General features: G+C 48.6%; 1 protein-coding gene and 1 long non-coding RNA gene across 3 annotated transcripts; one reads left to right on the forward strand and one right to left on the reverse strand.

Moving 5' to 3' along the window:
- Positions 1-4,303: 4,303 nt before the first annotated feature.
- Positions 4,304-9,768, forward strand: LOC309364924 (uncharacterized protein). Of its 2 annotated transcripts, none has more exons than XM_081902938.1 (2): positions 4,304-4,945; positions 6,375-9,768. In XM_081902938.1, the coding sequence occupies exons 1-2, from the start codon at positions 4,688-4,690 to the stop codon at positions 7,404-7,406; spliced, it is 1,290 nt and encodes a 429-aa protein (XP_081759064.1). In that variant the 5' UTR covers positions 4,304-4,687; the 3' UTR covers positions 7,407-9,768. The 2 variants fall into 2 exon arrangements, with proteins under 2 accessions (XP_081759064.1, XP_081759065.1); XM_081902939.1 differs by having other exon boundaries at positions 4,306-4,714.
- A 29-nt stretch (positions 9,769-9,797) lies between these two features.
- On the reverse strand, positions 9,798-12,659 carry LOC309365374. Its single transcript, XR_014166071.1, has 2 exons — positions 10,551-12,659; positions 9,798-10,161 (listed from the first exon to the last, which is right to left on the reverse strand). It is a non-coding gene; the product is annotated as an uncharacterized lncRNA (long non-coding RNA).
- Between the last annotated feature and the right edge of the window lie 3,685 nt (positions 12,660-16,344).

Genomic DNA, 16,344 nt, shown 5'->3' on the forward strand with positions numbered 1-16,344 from the left:
GAGGAGATTGAGGGGATACCTGATAGTTGTCTTTAAATATCTGAAGGTGCTGGTATATGCAGAAGATGGAGAAGACTTGTGCCTTTTTGTGTTTCCCTTCTTCCCCCACAACAAACACTCTGTGAAGTGAGTGGGGCTGAGAGACTTCAGAGAAGTGTTACTCGGTCCAGTATACCTGAAGGAGTGTCTCCACCCCCATCATTCTGCCCGGACGCTGAGGTCCAGTGCTGAGGGCCTTCTGGCGGTTCCCTCATTGCGAGAAGCAAAGCTACAGGGAACCAGGCAGAGGGCCTTCTCGGTAGTGGCGCCCGCCTTGTGGAACGCCCTTCCAGCAGATGTCAAAGCGATAAAACAACTACCTGACATTCAGAAGACATCTTAAGGCAGCCCTGTTCAGGGAAGTTTTTAACGTGTGATATTTTACTGTATTTTTGGTTTCTATGGAAGCCGCCCAGAGTGGCTGGGGAGGCCCAGCCAGATGGGCGGGGTATAAATAATAAATTATTATTATTATTATTATTATTATTATTATTATTATTATTATTATTACTAGCCCAAGGTCACTCAGCAGCTGCATGTGGAGGAGCGGAGACGCGAACCCGGTTCACCAGATTACGAGTCTTCTGCTCTTAACCACTACACCACATTGGCAATACACACTGTGTGTATTGCTACTTCCTGATAGGAGGCAGGGTGCCAGGAAATCCCAGTTGCAGTTGCTGAAGGAAGTGACTGAATAACGATGTTGACCAAGTCATGAGGCCTAGGCACATCATGGCCTGGATTCAGCTAGCTTGGTGTGCCAGTTGAAGCCAATGCAAGGGCACACGGTTAGACAGTGGGGCTTCCCTCCATGCATCTCCGCACCTCACACAAATATGCTCTGCGGGGTCAGGATAACCATTAGACCTATATGCAAGATGAGGAGTGCCCCTGTCAGACAAGCAGAAATGTGCAGGCGAAAAGAAAATCAGAATCTTTAGGGAAGTTTTCAATGACTGATGTTTTAATGTATTTTAAATCTTTTGTTGGAAGCCGCCCAGAGTGGCTGGGAAACCCAGCCGGATGGGTGGGGTAGAAGTAATAAATTATTATTATTATTATTATTATTATTATTATTATTATTCGTATTGAATTCCTCCCCATACACATTCTTGCCTCCAAAGGTTCCTGGGAACGATAGTTTAAGAAGGCTGGGAGTTGTAGTTTTGTGAGGGGAAAACTATGGGGATAGTTAAATTCTCCAAGTATCTAACATGGTTGGCTTGGGACAGAGTGGGGGACAAACCTTCCTTAATCTAACAAACAAGAGTGGATTTTGCCTGGCCCAGGGAAAGCAGAAAGTTTCTGGATAAACCTAGAAATTGTAATTTGCTCTTAAGAGTTTTACACTCAAAACCACATCCAGTTGCTTTTCTCCCCACAGGGGAATGAGAGAGCATGATTTTGAGTGTGTGTGTGGGGAGCCATTATAAGTTTGATTTTCAAAACAAGCCTCATGTAAAAGGTACTGTACCTGCAACTACATGTCTTGTGAAATTCTCGGCCTGTGAAGAATTCAAAACCTACAGTGGAAGCCTCAGCCCATTGGGACAGTAAACTTGCAGTGGACAGATTCAGTAAACACTCCTTTGTTTTTGGAATCCTCTTGAGGAATAAAAGGGACCAGGGGCCCTGAGGGAAGGCAATTTTTAGTGGACAATTGGCCTGTTCCAATATTGCTCTTCCATTCAAAACCTCCCAATGTGGCATTCATTCATTCCCCACTTTCTTCACCAGGGTAGGAGAATGTGTGGCCTCTGAAAGTTGCTGGACTCTACCTCCCATCATCCCTGACCACTGGGCCATATTCGAGGACTACCAGGTTCCCCATCCCAGATCTGTTGTATTCAAGGCACCTGGCAGCTATACAAAAGGAAAATAAATAAATGGCAAAGTCCTTAAAAACACTAAAGTGCACACTGTTCACTGACAAAGCAACCAATCACACCTTTATTGAGATGCTGTTTAGATTTTGAGTGTGCCACTACTGAAAAGGCCCTGTCACAAGTATCCACCATCCATACATCTGCTGGTACACGTTTCTGCAAGTAACATAAAGTCTGAATTGAAACTGAAATACTTTATTGTCACTTGTACAACTTGTATACAGTGAGATTACACAAGCACCCCTCCACTCAGCTCTCTTAGTCTTAATTCCCCTCGTTTACTGACGCACACCCACCAAACCCAAAAGTCAGTTGCCCTGTTGTTATCTTTTCATTCAGCAGCCTAACAGCCCACGGATAGAAGCTGTTCTTTACCCTGTTGGTGCGTATAATCATGCTTCTATATCTTCTGCCTAAGGGCAGGAGATCAAGAAAGTGCCGGCCGGGGTGTGAATCATCCCTGAGAATTTTCCTCACTCTCCTGAGGCAATGTTCTTCCACAATGTCATCCAGCGGATTCACAGGACAGCCCATAATATCTTGTGCTGTATTCACCACCCTCTGTAGGCACTTCCTATCAGTAGATGTCAAACCAGCGTACCACACCGTGATGCAGTATGAAAGGACACTTTCTGTAGTGGACCAATAGAAGGAGATAATCAAATGTTGATTGACATCGTTCTTTTGCAATACTCTGAGGAGATGGAGTCTCTGTTGGGCTTTCTTAATCACCTGGCATAAGAGAAGTTGACCTGTGGAGAGAATCAATCAACCTCTTGCTAATTTGTCATTTGAGTGGCAGGTGCCAAAAATGTATAAGAACCCAGTGGCCCATCTAGTCCAGCACCCGGTTTTCACAGTGGTTCCCCAGATGCCTTTGCGGAACCATCAAGCAGGTTCTGAGCACAAGAGCACTTTCCCTTCCTGTGGTTTCCCAACAACTGGTATTCAGAACCATTGCTGCCTCTGACCTTTGAGGCAGAGTATGGACCACTGATGGCACTGTGGGTTAAACCACAGAGCCTAGGACTTGCTGATCAGAAGGTCAACGGTTCGAATCCCCGCAACGGGGTGAGCTCCCGTTGCTCAGTCCCTGCTCCTGCCAACCTAGCAGTTCGAAAGCACAAAGTGCAAATAGATAAATAGGTACTGCTCCAGCAGGAAGGTAAACGGTGGTTCGCCAGAAGCGGCTTAGTCATGCTGGCCACATGATCCGGAAGCTGTACGCGGGCTCCCTCGGCCAATAAAGCGAGATGAGCGCCGCAACCCCAGAGTCGGCCACGACTGGACCTAATGGTCAGGGGTCCCTTTACCTTTACGGACCACTGATAGCCCACTCTTCCTGTTAATTTTTCTAATCCTCTTTTGGAGCCATCCAAATTGGCGGCCCTCGCCGCCTCCTGTGGCAATGAGTTCCGCAGTTTAACTATGCACTGTGTGAAGAAGGACTTTATTTTATCTTCCAGCCATAGACATTGCAGACTTGTAGAACTTGGAAGGGACCCTGAGGATCATCTTAGTCCAGCCCCCAGCTGTCCCTTTCAGGGAACGAACCTGCAACCTGGGAATTATCAGCACCAGGCACTAACTAGCTGAGCTATCCTGCCACTGGATGTTCAAAAGATCCAGTGTGATGAGAGAGGGAGAGAAACATTTCTCTCTCCACTTTCCCCACGCCACGCATGTCATCTTATAAGCTTCTATCATGTGTGAGCAGATAGCATCAGGAGTGATGAAAGCAGCCAGAGCTGAAGGCCTCTGGCGTCTTGAACGGAAGGTGGGAAGGAGGAGAGGAGGAATGCAAGGAGATCTTTGGTGCTAAGGAGACTAGGTGAAAAAGAAGGCACCCTTAATAGTTGTGTGGGAGGCGCAGGAGTCCTCCTGCTGCCACTTGCATCTGCACCCTGAGGGACCCCCGGGGTCTTGAGCTCACGTTCAGCTCCTTGGCTTCCTGCTGGCATCTGGTTTGTGAGGCCAGGGTTCCGGACTATGGATGGACCACTGGCCTGATCCAGACGCCGGCATTTCAGGATGCTCACATCCCAGCCAGTCCTTGGCCTTCTTCCTCAAGCCACGCGATGGCAGCTGAGCGCAAAGAGAGGCTTGCATTCACCTCTCCAAAAAGCAGCCGCGCACTCACGCCCCAGCAGCTACTGCGGGACAATGTCTGCAGGGAGCGCAGAGCCAGGAAAAAAACGAGCGTGGCGCAACAGTCCCCTCGGAGGAGAAGCAAACCAAGGCGCCACGGACCATCGCTGCCAAGGCTGCGCCCACTAGGGGGCTCTGGCATCGCCGGCGCCAGGCTCCTTTCTTTGTCTGGTCGGGTCAGCCTTCCAGCATTGAGTTTCCTGGGTCAGAGGTAGCTGCTGCTGGCGGTGCTGCTGCTGCTGCTGCTGGAAGCGGCCTCCTCCTGCTCCTGCTCGCTCCCGCGCCTCCTCCTCTCCGCCTCTTCCATTGTGGACGCGGAGCCCGCGCTCGGCTGCAGCCGCACCTGGGGGGGGCGCGCGGGTGGGACCCCTCCGTCCGCGATGCTCCTGCAGGCGCCTTAGGCGAAGCGGGGAGAGGCGAGGCGCACCCGGCGCGGGCAGGATCTGGAGCAGACCTCTCAGCCATCGCGCCCCGAGCCCGGGAGCCCATTGAATTGGCCGCACAAAAGGCGCCCTCTCCGTTTCTGGCCGAGGTGGGGCAGGGGGTTTGGGGGTGGGGGGTCCCGCCGCCGTCGCCGCCACCTTTGCCGATCCCCCACCGCCGCCGCCAGCATGAGCTCTGGCTTCCTTGATCGCAAGGTAGGGATGAGCAAAACCCGCCACCCCACCCCAGACATTAAAGCAGGGCGACGTGGTGTGTATAGGGGGCCCCCCCGGATCGCTCGGGTCTGCTTCTCGCCTCGCGCCCCCTCGGGCGGCAGCAGCTGCGGGCCGGACAGAGGGGTTGATCCGGACCGCTGGGCTGGAAACCAGCCCCCTACTGCCCGCTCTCCTGCAGCCGCCTCCGGCCTGGCTACCGGCGCACGGACGGTGAGCTGCAGCTCGAAATCGCATGGGGTGGGGTGGGGGGCTGATCTGTGGGGTGGCGGTGGTAGCGGGGAGTCGAGGGGCAAGAGTAGGCCTGAGCATGTGCAGAGTGCGCTTTCGCCACGCATTGCTCGTCGTGTGGCCCTTGGGTCACCCTGGTTCCTGCTCAGCCGCGCGCAAAATACAGGCAAACGGTGGAATTGCCTGCCGTTTGAGTTTGGAAGATGACATGCACGTGCCAGGGGCAGTGTGTGTGTGTGTGTTTATAAATGGCTTCAACTTTCACAAACAATGATGCTGTTTGCGTTTATTTTGTGCTGAGGAGTCTCTTCCCCGATAACAGATGGCAGCATATGGAGGGGGCCCCGAGTAACGCATCCTCTCTCTCTCTCCTGTGTTTGGGATTACTGAGACATTAACTGCTTTGGGGAAAGGTTGAGGAATAATGCAAATGATGGTTGGTAGTGGAAGATCGCTCTGTGGAGCTAAGGGCAGGCTAAGCCTTTTCTCCTATCAAGGGCCACCCAAGATTCCAAAATCAAAATGTCACGAATAAGGCTGGCTCTGGAAGTGTGGCGTTTAGCTTAAAGCCGAATTCAGAAGCTGGCAGCCTGGGAGCTGTGTCCTGCCTCTTTCCCCAAGCTGGCACCAGGGTCTGCTGCTTCCGCTGGCTGTCTTCCCCCCCTCTCTTCAGAGATCCGCAAGGCAGAGCGTGCAACACCGAAATGCGCCCTGAGTCCTTTGTGCCATTGCAGTCAACTCCACTGTATGGAGTAATCCCGCTAGGCTAGGCAGTTGGGTCAGAAGTGCCGAGTGATGCTGGCATGCAATGGTTTTGGTTTGCACAGCACCCCGATTCGTGTGGCATTTCCAGGAGTTTTCTGAGCCTTTTCAATGGCACAAATGACTTGGGGGTTGGAGGCGGAGGGTTCCAATTTAGCGTGACTCTCCTTCCTGGCCCTAAGTACTAGAAATTTGCTTTAAAGGAATTCAGAATTCCAAAGGAAGGGAGCAGCGAAGCCAGTGCCACAACCTGCAGCTTTTCTATACTTCTGTGCAATTGTCCTGTAGCTGGACACAAGGAGTTGGCATACGATGATCTTCAGAACCTGTTTGGGGGTTCTATAGTTTATCTCCTTCGCTAAATTCCTGATCTGCCTCCCCCCGTGAAGTCACTAGCAATTGGCCAAAGTAGGTTTTTCCCACCTGCAGTTGAGAGTTAGTTCCTGCATTACTCTTTGATTATGCCATATTTTAAGAACTGATGGAGGAAACAAGCCTTAATACAAATGATACATATAATGTATATTGGAACCACCTGCTCTGGGTTTACATTTGGATTACTGAGGGTGGGATTAACAGGGGTGATGCTTTGCTGCTGTGAGCGTTGCCTCCCGTCCTTAAAAGAGCAACACGTTTGGTTTTCTGCTAGGTGAGAGGAAGCGACGCTATGAGCCACATGGAGGAGAACTTCAGCCCCGAGGAGGCTCGGTCACAGCTGGTGACGAAGCGTAAGCTCCTTAAGATGCTGAGTTTAAGCCCCGGGCGCAGCCAAGCGTGTGGAACGGAAGTGCGGGAGAAGAAAATCCCTTCGATGACGTGGCCGGTGAAGCCGGTCCATACCATCAAGAAACGCAAGGTCTTCCTGGTGCACCGGGGGACCCAGACAGAGGAGATCCCCGACATTTGCATCGAGTGCGGGAAGGTCTTCATCCAGAACTCGAGCCTGATCGATCCCTGGCCGGTCCAGCCCGACGACAAGCCCCACAAGTGCTCCGAATGTGGGAAGAGCTTCGCCGTCCGCTCCAGCCTGAACCGGCACCAGAGGATCCACACGGGGGAGAAGCCCTACATCTGCCTCGACTGCGGCAAGCGGTTCAACGACAAGTCCAACCTGACGCAGCACCAGAGGATCCACACGGGCGAGAAACCCTACGAGTGCATCGACTGCGGCAAGAGCTACAGCCGCAGCTCCCACAAGAAAAAGCACTTGCGGGACTCGGCTGAGGAGCAGCAGCAGGAGCCTTGCGCCCTTCAGGCGGACGGCGCGGACTCGGCCGGCGAGAAGCCCAAGGCAAAGCAGAAGCCAGAGGTGCTGAATACCTGCACGGAGTGCCTGCGCAGTTTCAACCACAACGCCGACCTCATCAAGCACATGCGCATCCACACTGGGGAGAAGCCCTACAAGTGCAACATCTGCGAGAAGAGCTTCAACGTCAGCTCCAACCTCTTCCGGCACCAGCGGATCCACACGGGCGAGAAGCCCTACGTGTGCTCCGAGTGCGGGAATTGCTTCACCGACAAGTCCACCCTGGTGCAGCACCACCGCATCCACACCGGCGAGAAGCCCTACGCCTGCCGCTTCTGCGGCAAGTGCTTCAGCCACAGCTCCCACCACAAGAGACACGAGAAGATCCACAACAGAGAGAACCCCTTGTTCGCCTACCCCATCCCGCTCTTTTAACAGGGTCGCTCTCGCAGCTGGAGCGGGTAGATAGGGAACTCTGTGCCTCGGGAAGCTGAACTAGTGGGTTTTTGTTGTCGTTCGAAGAAAGAGCGCAGGAGCCGTCTTAAAAGATTGCGCCAGTCTGGCTTCAAACGCCATCGCAAGGTTTGCCGCTCATAGCAGCTACTGGATATCAATGCCTTAGTCTATAGGATCTTCGGTAAGACCCGTATGTGGTTATAGGCTACAATGAACGCTCAAAATCTGGTTGGCTACATTGCGAACGTCGATAATCCCAGAGAAATTTTGTGCTTTTCTGAAAACATCCCCGCTTTGGGGATATAAACCGTTGAAGAGCAGGCAGATTTATGTGGCTGTCGGCACTAGCGGCTGTTCTGTCGGGCTGTCAGAAAATGTACTGGGTCGTCAACGTTCAGTATCAACAAACAGGAATATTGTGAGTTCTTAGGAATATTGTATGTGACGGTCCTGCAGCTCTTGCTAAGGTGCCTTCAAGATGTTTTGAGCGACTCGCGTGGAAGCTGTCCGAAAACATCTGGAGGGCAGCACGTTGGCAAAGTCTGCGTTTTAGTTTTATTAAAGGCACTGTAGGACTAGTTATTGATATCCAGTAACTGTGAGCGAACCTTCAGATGGTTTTGTTGCTTTGGCTCACTGGGCCGAAAGCTTTCGTTTTTGCGGCTCTTCTAACTACCTACACAAACCAGGCCGCAGGTCCTTTTGAAGAGAAGACTCCTAGTCTCTATGCAAAGACTCTTTGAGTGATGGAGAATCTGCCCTTAGGAAGGTAATGCTGGTCACAAATTAACCTCAGTAGCCTTTTGCTTCAGGGCTTCACTTTCCCAGCCACTGAATCACACTGTATTTTTGTCCACTGAGTCAGGAGGGCCCAAAAGTTGGTAGGAATCGCATAGCTTTCTACAGAGGATCCATTTTACAGCTGACTCTTTGGTAAGCTTGAATAGGTTTGAAGCTCTCTTGAGGCCTCTGTAACAAGGCACATTATCCAGGCCTCGGGGGTTTCCCCCTGCCCTTTGCTGCTCATTCTCCACAGTGTGGCTGCGACAAATGGACATCTGGCGGCAGAAGAGCCACGTTCTAGGAAGACAAATTTGTGCTGTGGCACTTTAAGAGACTAAGCGGTTTGTTGTGGCCTGCTACTAAGGCAGCAGACACCATCGGAGGCTCACACAGTGGGCTGTAAAAGGTGGAGATGGTGTGTTTATCTGTGTGTGTTTTTTTTGCATGTGTATGTATATATTATATTTATATATATTATATAGGTACACATGTGCATGCACACACAAGTTGAAAAACCAAATTAAGCAAGGAGAGGACTGAAAGTAGCGCAACGTGCTCGGATTAGTGGACCACTGAAAGGTATGAACGCAACACCGAATGAAAGGGAAGGCCGTCTTGCTTCCTTAGAGAGCTAGCCGCCTATAATCCTTATTCAAGCCCTGAGAAATCTCAAATCAGGTTTGTTGACGGATTCCAGGTCCTGTTTGGTTTTAGTGTATCGCAGCCCGACGGACAGAGATGGAGGGGTCCAGGACGGCTGCAGTGGTCACCACATTGGTTTCCCTGTATGTTCCCATTTTGTCATGTCCCGAACGGGGGTGTTCCCGCCTGTTCTGATCCAGCCAGTGGTCCCCCGCTCCCCCTACCCAGGTGGGAGAAGAAATTATTTGAATCCCAGCTCATCCATGGACCAAGTGGGCAGAGTCGCCAGCTCTGTGCCTCTGCTCCTCCTCTGTTTTAAAAGGAAAGGAAAACGAAACACACAAAAGTGGAGAATTTAGGGACTCTCCTTCAACCTGGTAGTTGCGATGGCTAACTATCGAGAAGAAAGGCAAATGTTGCGATCCGCCCTGTGCTTTAAAGAGAAAGTGGGGCTGTCAAATCTAGATCTAACAGAGGTAGCCTGATGCGAAACTGTAAAAGTAACACAAGGGGGAAAGTTTGGAATTAGCTGTCCATAGAAGACTGTTTGCTATATCCAAGTAATTTTTGTGGTTAGCTTTTATCCTTTCTGTAGGTGAACCTTTATGAAAATGTTTGTTATTTAATCGAGTGTCTGATAGGAAACCTAACCTTTGACCTATTGTAGCAGTTGATTCTACAGGTTAATTAAACACTTTGTACAATTGGTGCTTTTTTTGGCCATCCTGAATGAGATGGAGAAGGGACAGTTGTCGATGTGTCCCCAAAATACAGGGAAAAACAAAAACAAGTCAGCATTTCTCAATTACCCGTAAATGCTGCATTCTGTCTGAATCCATTATTTGTTTCTGCAGTATGAGTTTTTGTATCCCAGAAGGCAAACTCTTGGTTAAATTAGAGGCGTTTAGAAAATTCCCACTATTTGTAGAGGGTTTTTTTGCGGGGTGTGTGTGTGTGTGTGTGTATGTCCATTCTAAGAAGAGCCCTGCTGAATCAGGCCAATGGCTTCTCTAGTCCAGCATCCTGTTCTCAGATTGGCCAACCCAGATGTCTATGAGAAGCCTATGAGAATCGGGGCCTGAGCGTAATAACGCTTCACCACTTGGGATTCCCAGCATACTGCCTCTGACAGAGCAGGGAGGAAAAGGTAGGAGCCAGTGACTAGCAGCCTTAGCAATGAATTTGTCCATCAGTTAACTCTGTGCTGTGTCTTTCGTCTGTCCCGAATCTGCCAATATCCGCTTCATTTAATGTCCGTACTTTCTGGCATCACGAGAGAAGGAGAAACTCTGTTCTCCATCCACTTTCTCTGCACTGTGCATCATCTTACAAACTTCTATCGTGGCTCCTCTTAAAGGTAAAGGTAAAGGGACCCCTGACCATTAGGTCCAGTCGCGGACGACTCAGGGGTTGCGGCGCTCATCTCGCTATACTGGCTGAGGGAGCCGGCGTACAGCTTCCGGGTCATGTGGCCAGCATGACTAAGCCGCTTCTGGCGAACCAGAGCAGCGCACGGAAACACCGTTTACCTTCCCGCTGGAGCGGTATCTATTTATCTACTTGCACTTTGACGTGCTTTTGAACTGCTAGGTTGGCAGGAGCTGGGACCGAGCAACGGGAGCTCACCCCGTCACAGGGATTTGAACCGCTGACCTTCTGATCCGCAAGCCCTAGGCTCCTCTTACTCGTCTCTAAAACAGGCTTAGGTTTTGTTAAAGTTTTCCTCCATCCTCTTGATCATTTGGGTTTCTGTTTTCTGAGCCTTTACCAACGCTACAAAATCCTTTTTGAGGCGAGGTGCCCAGAATTGTACACAGTATTCTAAGTGCAGTTGAGTACAGTCATACCTCGTTCCGCTCTTCTTACGGACTTTCAGCTTATGAACGCGGCAAACCCAGAAGTGTTTACTTCTGGGTTCCTCGCCCATGCATGCGCAGAAGCAATCTGTGTGCTCCGTGCTCAATTGCGCCATGCACATGCGCAGAAGACGCATTCTTGTTGCGGACTTTTCAGGGTGTGAATGGCACCCAAAACACATTAAGTCTGCAACTAGAGGTACCACTGTAGTCATATCACCATACTGGCAATTTTCTTTTCTTTTTGCAATGATCCCTAGCATAGAATTCATGTTTTTCACAGCTGTCACACACTGGATTGACATCACTGAACTTTCCGCTACGACCCCAAAGTCTCACTCTTGGTCAGTCACTGGCAGTTCAGACTCTATGAGGATTTATGTTTAATTTAGACTTGTTGCCCCAATGTATATCACCTGTTTACATCAAATTGCATTTGTCATTTTGTTGTCAGCTTGGAGAGATCTTTTCAGAGCTCTTCACCATGAATCTGATACTATCAGCCGGCTTGGCCACCACATTCCTAACTAAATTATCAACAAGTTAAAAAGCACAGGTCCCAATACCAATCCTTGAGAGACTTTCTACGTAATGTTTTTAAAATTCTTTTAAAATTCTTTATAGGCCACTCATCTGACTGCGTTGCCTCAGCCACTCTGGGTGGCTCCCAACAAAATATTGAAAACACAATTTAAAAAAACCTTCCCTGTGCAGGGCTGCCTTCAGATGTCTTCTAAAAGTCAGTCAGTCATTTATCTGTTTGACATCTGATGGGAGGATGTTCCACAGGGCAGGCACCACTACCGAGAAGGCCCTCTGCCTGGTTCCCTGTAGCTTTGCTTCTTGCAGTGTGGGAACCACCAGAAGGCCCTTGGCGCTGGACCTCAGCGTCTGGGCACAACGATGGGGGTGGACATGCTCCTTCAGGTATACACATCCCATTTAGGGCTTTAAAGGTCAGCACAACACTTTTAATTGTGCTCGGAAACATACATCCTTCACTGGGAGAACTTGCATTTATTCCAATTCTCTGCTTCCTGTTTTCCAACCTGTTACTGAGCTCACCAGGGGTCATCATCTTCTTTCCCATGTCTGCTATGTTTACTTGGCGCCAGGAGTCTTTGGTGAGGTACAGTGGTACCTCAAGTTACAAACGCCTCAGGTTACAAACACTTCAGGTTACAAACTCCGCTGACCTGGAAGAGTTACCTCAAGTTGAGAATTTTGCCCCAGGATGAGAACGGAAATCGTGTGCTGGTGGCGCAGTGGCAGCAAGAGGCCCCCATTAGCGAAAGCACTCCTCTAGTTAAGAACAGTTTCAGGTTAAGAATGGACCTCCAGAACAAATTAAGTTGGTAACTAGAGTTGGTAACTGTACTTTGTCAAAAACTTTTTAAAAGCAAAATGTCAACTAGATCGCTCCTATGCATATGCTTGTTGACTCCATCAAAGAATTCATGTAAGTCCGTCATGTAACCCTTGTAGAAGCCATGCTGGTTGTGCTTCAGCAAGACTTGTCCTATATTCTTGGCAGTTTTTTAACAATACTGTCTACCAGTTTTCCTGGGTGTATGGTTATAACCAGCCGTTGCACAACTCCCCTATTGAAAGTATTTCTCGAAAATAATCCCTGCAGAGTTGTGTTAGTACGCGACGCATTTCAGAATTGGGCCACAGTAACCCTATCAAGGTTTTGATCTTGCATTCACCCAAAAGTTCATTTGCAAGTTACAGTAACTGTGCAAGAGTCCTGATTCAGTCACTCCTTCAGGCTGATCATGGCCACTAAAGTGTAGATGGCTTTCTGTTTTTTAAGGGGTTTAGATAAATTAATGGAGGATAGTTCTGTCAAGGGCTATTAGCCACTGACTTCCATATACTGAGGTCCTGTAGACCTTGGAGCACCAAACAAGCAGAAGGATGGCCATAGCTATTGGATGCTATAGTTGTGATCCCTTGGTGTCCCTTCCAACTCTACAATTCTATGATAATGAACTCAATGGGGGCCTCTGGGAGGCCATGATGGCAGAGGAATGTTGGATTAGGTGAGCTTTTCCGTCTGAACCAGCAAGGCAATCCTTTATGCCAGGCTTCCTCAACCTCCGCCCTCCAGATGTTTTGAGACTACAGTTCCCATCATCCTTGACCACTGGTCCTGCTAGCAAGGGATCATGGGAGTTGTAGGCCAAAAACAGCTGGTGGGCCGAGGGTGAAGAAACCTGTTTTAATGCTTTTATGTTCAGCCAAGTGAGGACTGTGGATTAGATTCCCACAAAGTGCAGACCTGGTCTTTCAAAGCTTTTAGTGATGAATATGGGCGAAATATAGGTTGCCCAGGCTCCCATTATGTTTCGTTGCTATTCTGTGCCTGTGTTCCTGCCCACTTTCATCAAGAGTATATCTACCAATAGACAGAGCACCCTCTGCCCTGTTTCTAAATGCAAGGATTTCCCCATTTTTTGATGATAGGCACAGCTCAACACACCAAGAATCTCCCCCTTAATGAATTGGGATGTTGCTCAGACAGGATCTCACAAGTTTGCTTTTTAAAAAAAAATAGGTGATGTGGTGTAACGATTTTAAAGCAAGCCTCGCTGTTGGAAGTGAGTGGAGAGTTCTAATAACTTAATCGACATAGTATCTAAGCATTTCCCTGGTGAATGAAATTTTCATTAAAAAATAAACAAACTAAGGTTTGCTATTGTGCAATCTGCCTTTTTGTACCCGTTTTATCATTTGTGTGTGTGTGAATCCCTTGGTCAGTTGTGTTGTTAATGGTTCACTTCTCCATTTATTTTAAACATTGTTTGAAATAGGAAGTATCAACTTTCCTTTTAAAGAAGAACGTGAAATCCCACTTCTCGTCTGAGTATGTAGGTATCACTTGTCTTCTCCCTGGAGGTCTGTGTTTTTTTTTAAAGCTTTACATTTAATTTTGCTGCAGCGGGAGATTGGCCTCCATGCCTCCTTTCTTGCTAGGTCCTTCTGTTTGCTCCCTTTCCCTGTCCGCTTTGGGGCATGGTGGAAGCCCTGATGGCTATAGCAGCAGGACGAAGCAAGAAAACAGGCTGTTCTGGTGGCCTCATCTGCTACACCTGGTGTGGGGAACCTGTGGCCCTCCAGATGTTGCTGGACTACAACTCCCATCATCCCACGCTCGCTGAGGCTGACGGTGCTTGTCATTCAGCTGCATCTGAAGGGCCAGAGGTTCCATACACCTGTAGTATAGCAACACCTCCACATTTGCCAACAGTTCTTCCAAGGCATCTCTTTCCACCGTGATGATGAGATGGGATACTTTTGCCGGAGCGTTTGGGGTTATGTTTTCATACAACATGTGAGGCGACGCTTCTCCTATAAATGAAGCTTACACTGAACAATATAAAGTAGAAGCACACCTGAATAACTTTTTGCAGGAGCATCTCTTAATTGTTTGCCTTTGTCCGTGAGGGTGCCATCCATGATAATAGAAGCTAAATGGAAATAAGAGAGTTATGTGTACATAGCCTGAATACTAATACTAATAATAATTTATTATTTATACCCCGCCAGGCTGGCTGGGTTTCCCCAGCCACTCTGGGTGGCTCCCAGCAGAATATTAAAAGCATAATAAAACATCAAACATTAAAAACTTCTCTAAACAGGGCTGCCTTCAGATATCTCCTAAAAGTCAGATAGTTGTTTATTTCCTTGACATCTGATGGGAGGGCTTTCCACAGAGTGGGCGCCACTACCGAGAAGGCCCTCTGCCTGGTTCCCTGTCACCTCATTTCTCGCAGTGAGGGAACCACCAGAAGGCCCTCAGAGCTGGACCTCAGGGTCCATGCTGAACGATGGGGGTGGAGACGCTCCTTCAGGTATACCAATCCTTTTCTTGACAAGATCCTTAACAAGATAGGCTCCAGCACTCAATGCCTCTGTTGTCAGAAGGACCGACATCTCAAAGACATAATGGTTTGTGCACACGTCTGCATCTGTACAAATGCTCCTTCCTGTGTGTTGTGTGGCTCATGCAGTAAAAAATTTAATCCTGGGTCCCCTGCAATAGCAAACGGGTTGGCCTTTGTGCATGCAACCCTTGACAAGAGGTGGCTAGTGTTTGGCTGGAACAAGCTCCTGTTCCTCCAAGGTAGATAGGAGCAGCTTGTATCTCGCATGTCACCAGCTGTGTAGTGTGGCCTGCCGAGTGCTTGGGGAGCTGGCTGGCAGGCTGTGTGGGTCATAGTAAGTTTTGCAAGCTTTCCCAAGGGTTGCTGTTTCAGTCTTGAGCAAAGAGGTCTGGCACTCCGGCTGCCTGAGTTAGGCGAGCCAGAATCTGTCAGGTTTGGCCACGTACTGTAGAGCCAGGGGTGGGGTGGGGGAAACTGTGGCCCTCCAGATGTTGGGACTTCAAATCCCATCAGCTCTATCCAGCACGGCCAATGGTCAGTGGTGATGGGGGGTTAAAGTCCAGCAATGTATGGAAGGCCATAGGTTCCCTACAGAGCTAAAGTGTGTCAACAAAACTATAGCTTATCTAAGAACTGTGACGTATGGGATTTTTTGCATGTTTTGAGATGATTTCCAAATCACGCACATTTCTAAAGGAGTGACAAAGTTGCTACGTTTGGGTGGTATCTAGCTAACATGTCCTATCAACGCAAGGATTTAAGGCCCCCCATTTTATCAGAATATATTATTTTATTTTTATAAACAAATTGCTTTTCCAGATTAGAATTTATATTCACATAACAACATAATATACTGTATATAAAAGCAAGATTCCAAATAATCTCCTGGAATTCCCTTTTCCCCTTTGTGGGGTCTTACTGTTAATCCTTTCCTTCTGCATCTTTTATAATAATATAACCTTTTTATATCTCCATTATGTCCAAAGTTCATTGCTACACTACAAGTGTTATTCCAACCCCACTAACGATTTTAACTGTTTACAGTGGTTTTTAAGGTAAACTATAAACTTCCCCCATTCCTTATTAAAGTTTTGGTCCAGTCAGAATATCTTAAGGACTTAAGGAAATCATTGCTGGATCAGGCCAAAGGTTCACCTCAGCCAGAATCTTGTATTTCACAGTGGCCAATCCAGGGCTTCTGTGGAACACACAGACACCCACTTAGTCTGTTAATGTTACCTCTGCTAATCTTAGGAGGGCAAGGAAAGTAAACAGGGCTAGAGGAGAGAGTCTGAGGATGGAGTCTAGGTGTCTCTGAAGGAAACAAAAATGAGATGGATGGTATTTATTTTGAGCCAGACAGTGGTTGTGTGTACACACCTCATTTATTTAAAGCACACAGCCACCCCGCAAAACCTGGTAGCGGTAGTTCACGCCTCACAGAGCTATAATTCCCAGGACCTTTAACAAACCATAGTCCCCATGAATATTTTTGGGGTGCGGTGACATGCTTTAAAAGTACGGCATGTATGCAGCCTGAGTTTGTATAACAGCGCAGCTCCTTACAGTTCACAGCTCAGGCCTGCTTTCAGTGCAAACTCCAGCATGTTTTTTTTAAAATAAACAAATGAAATAAAAAACCCGTCTTCCTTGTGTTCTCATCGGCGCATATGGCTGCACCTCCAGCATAGCGTATTCTCAGCATTCAGGCCCCTGCATGATATTACTGTCCAAACAGAAAACCAG

The sequence above is a fragment of the Podarcis melisellensis genome (assembly GCF_964234715.1).
Source record: "Podarcis melisellensis genome assembly, chromosome: 2".
Taxonomy (NCBI): Eukaryota; Metazoa; Chordata; class Lepidosauria; order Squamata; family Lacertidae; genus Podarcis; species Podarcis melisellensis.

Bases quoted from the DNA above. Each gene is read 5' to 3' on its own strand.
- LOC309364924 (XM_081902938.1), top strand. From the start codon at position 4,688: ATGAGCTCTGGCTTCCTTGATCGCAAGGTAGGGATGAGCAAAACCCGC. The intron at 4,946-6,374 runs GTGAGCTGCAGC...GTTTTCTGCTAG, and splicing joins TGGCTACCGGCGCACGGACG to GTGAGAGGAAGCGACGCTAT.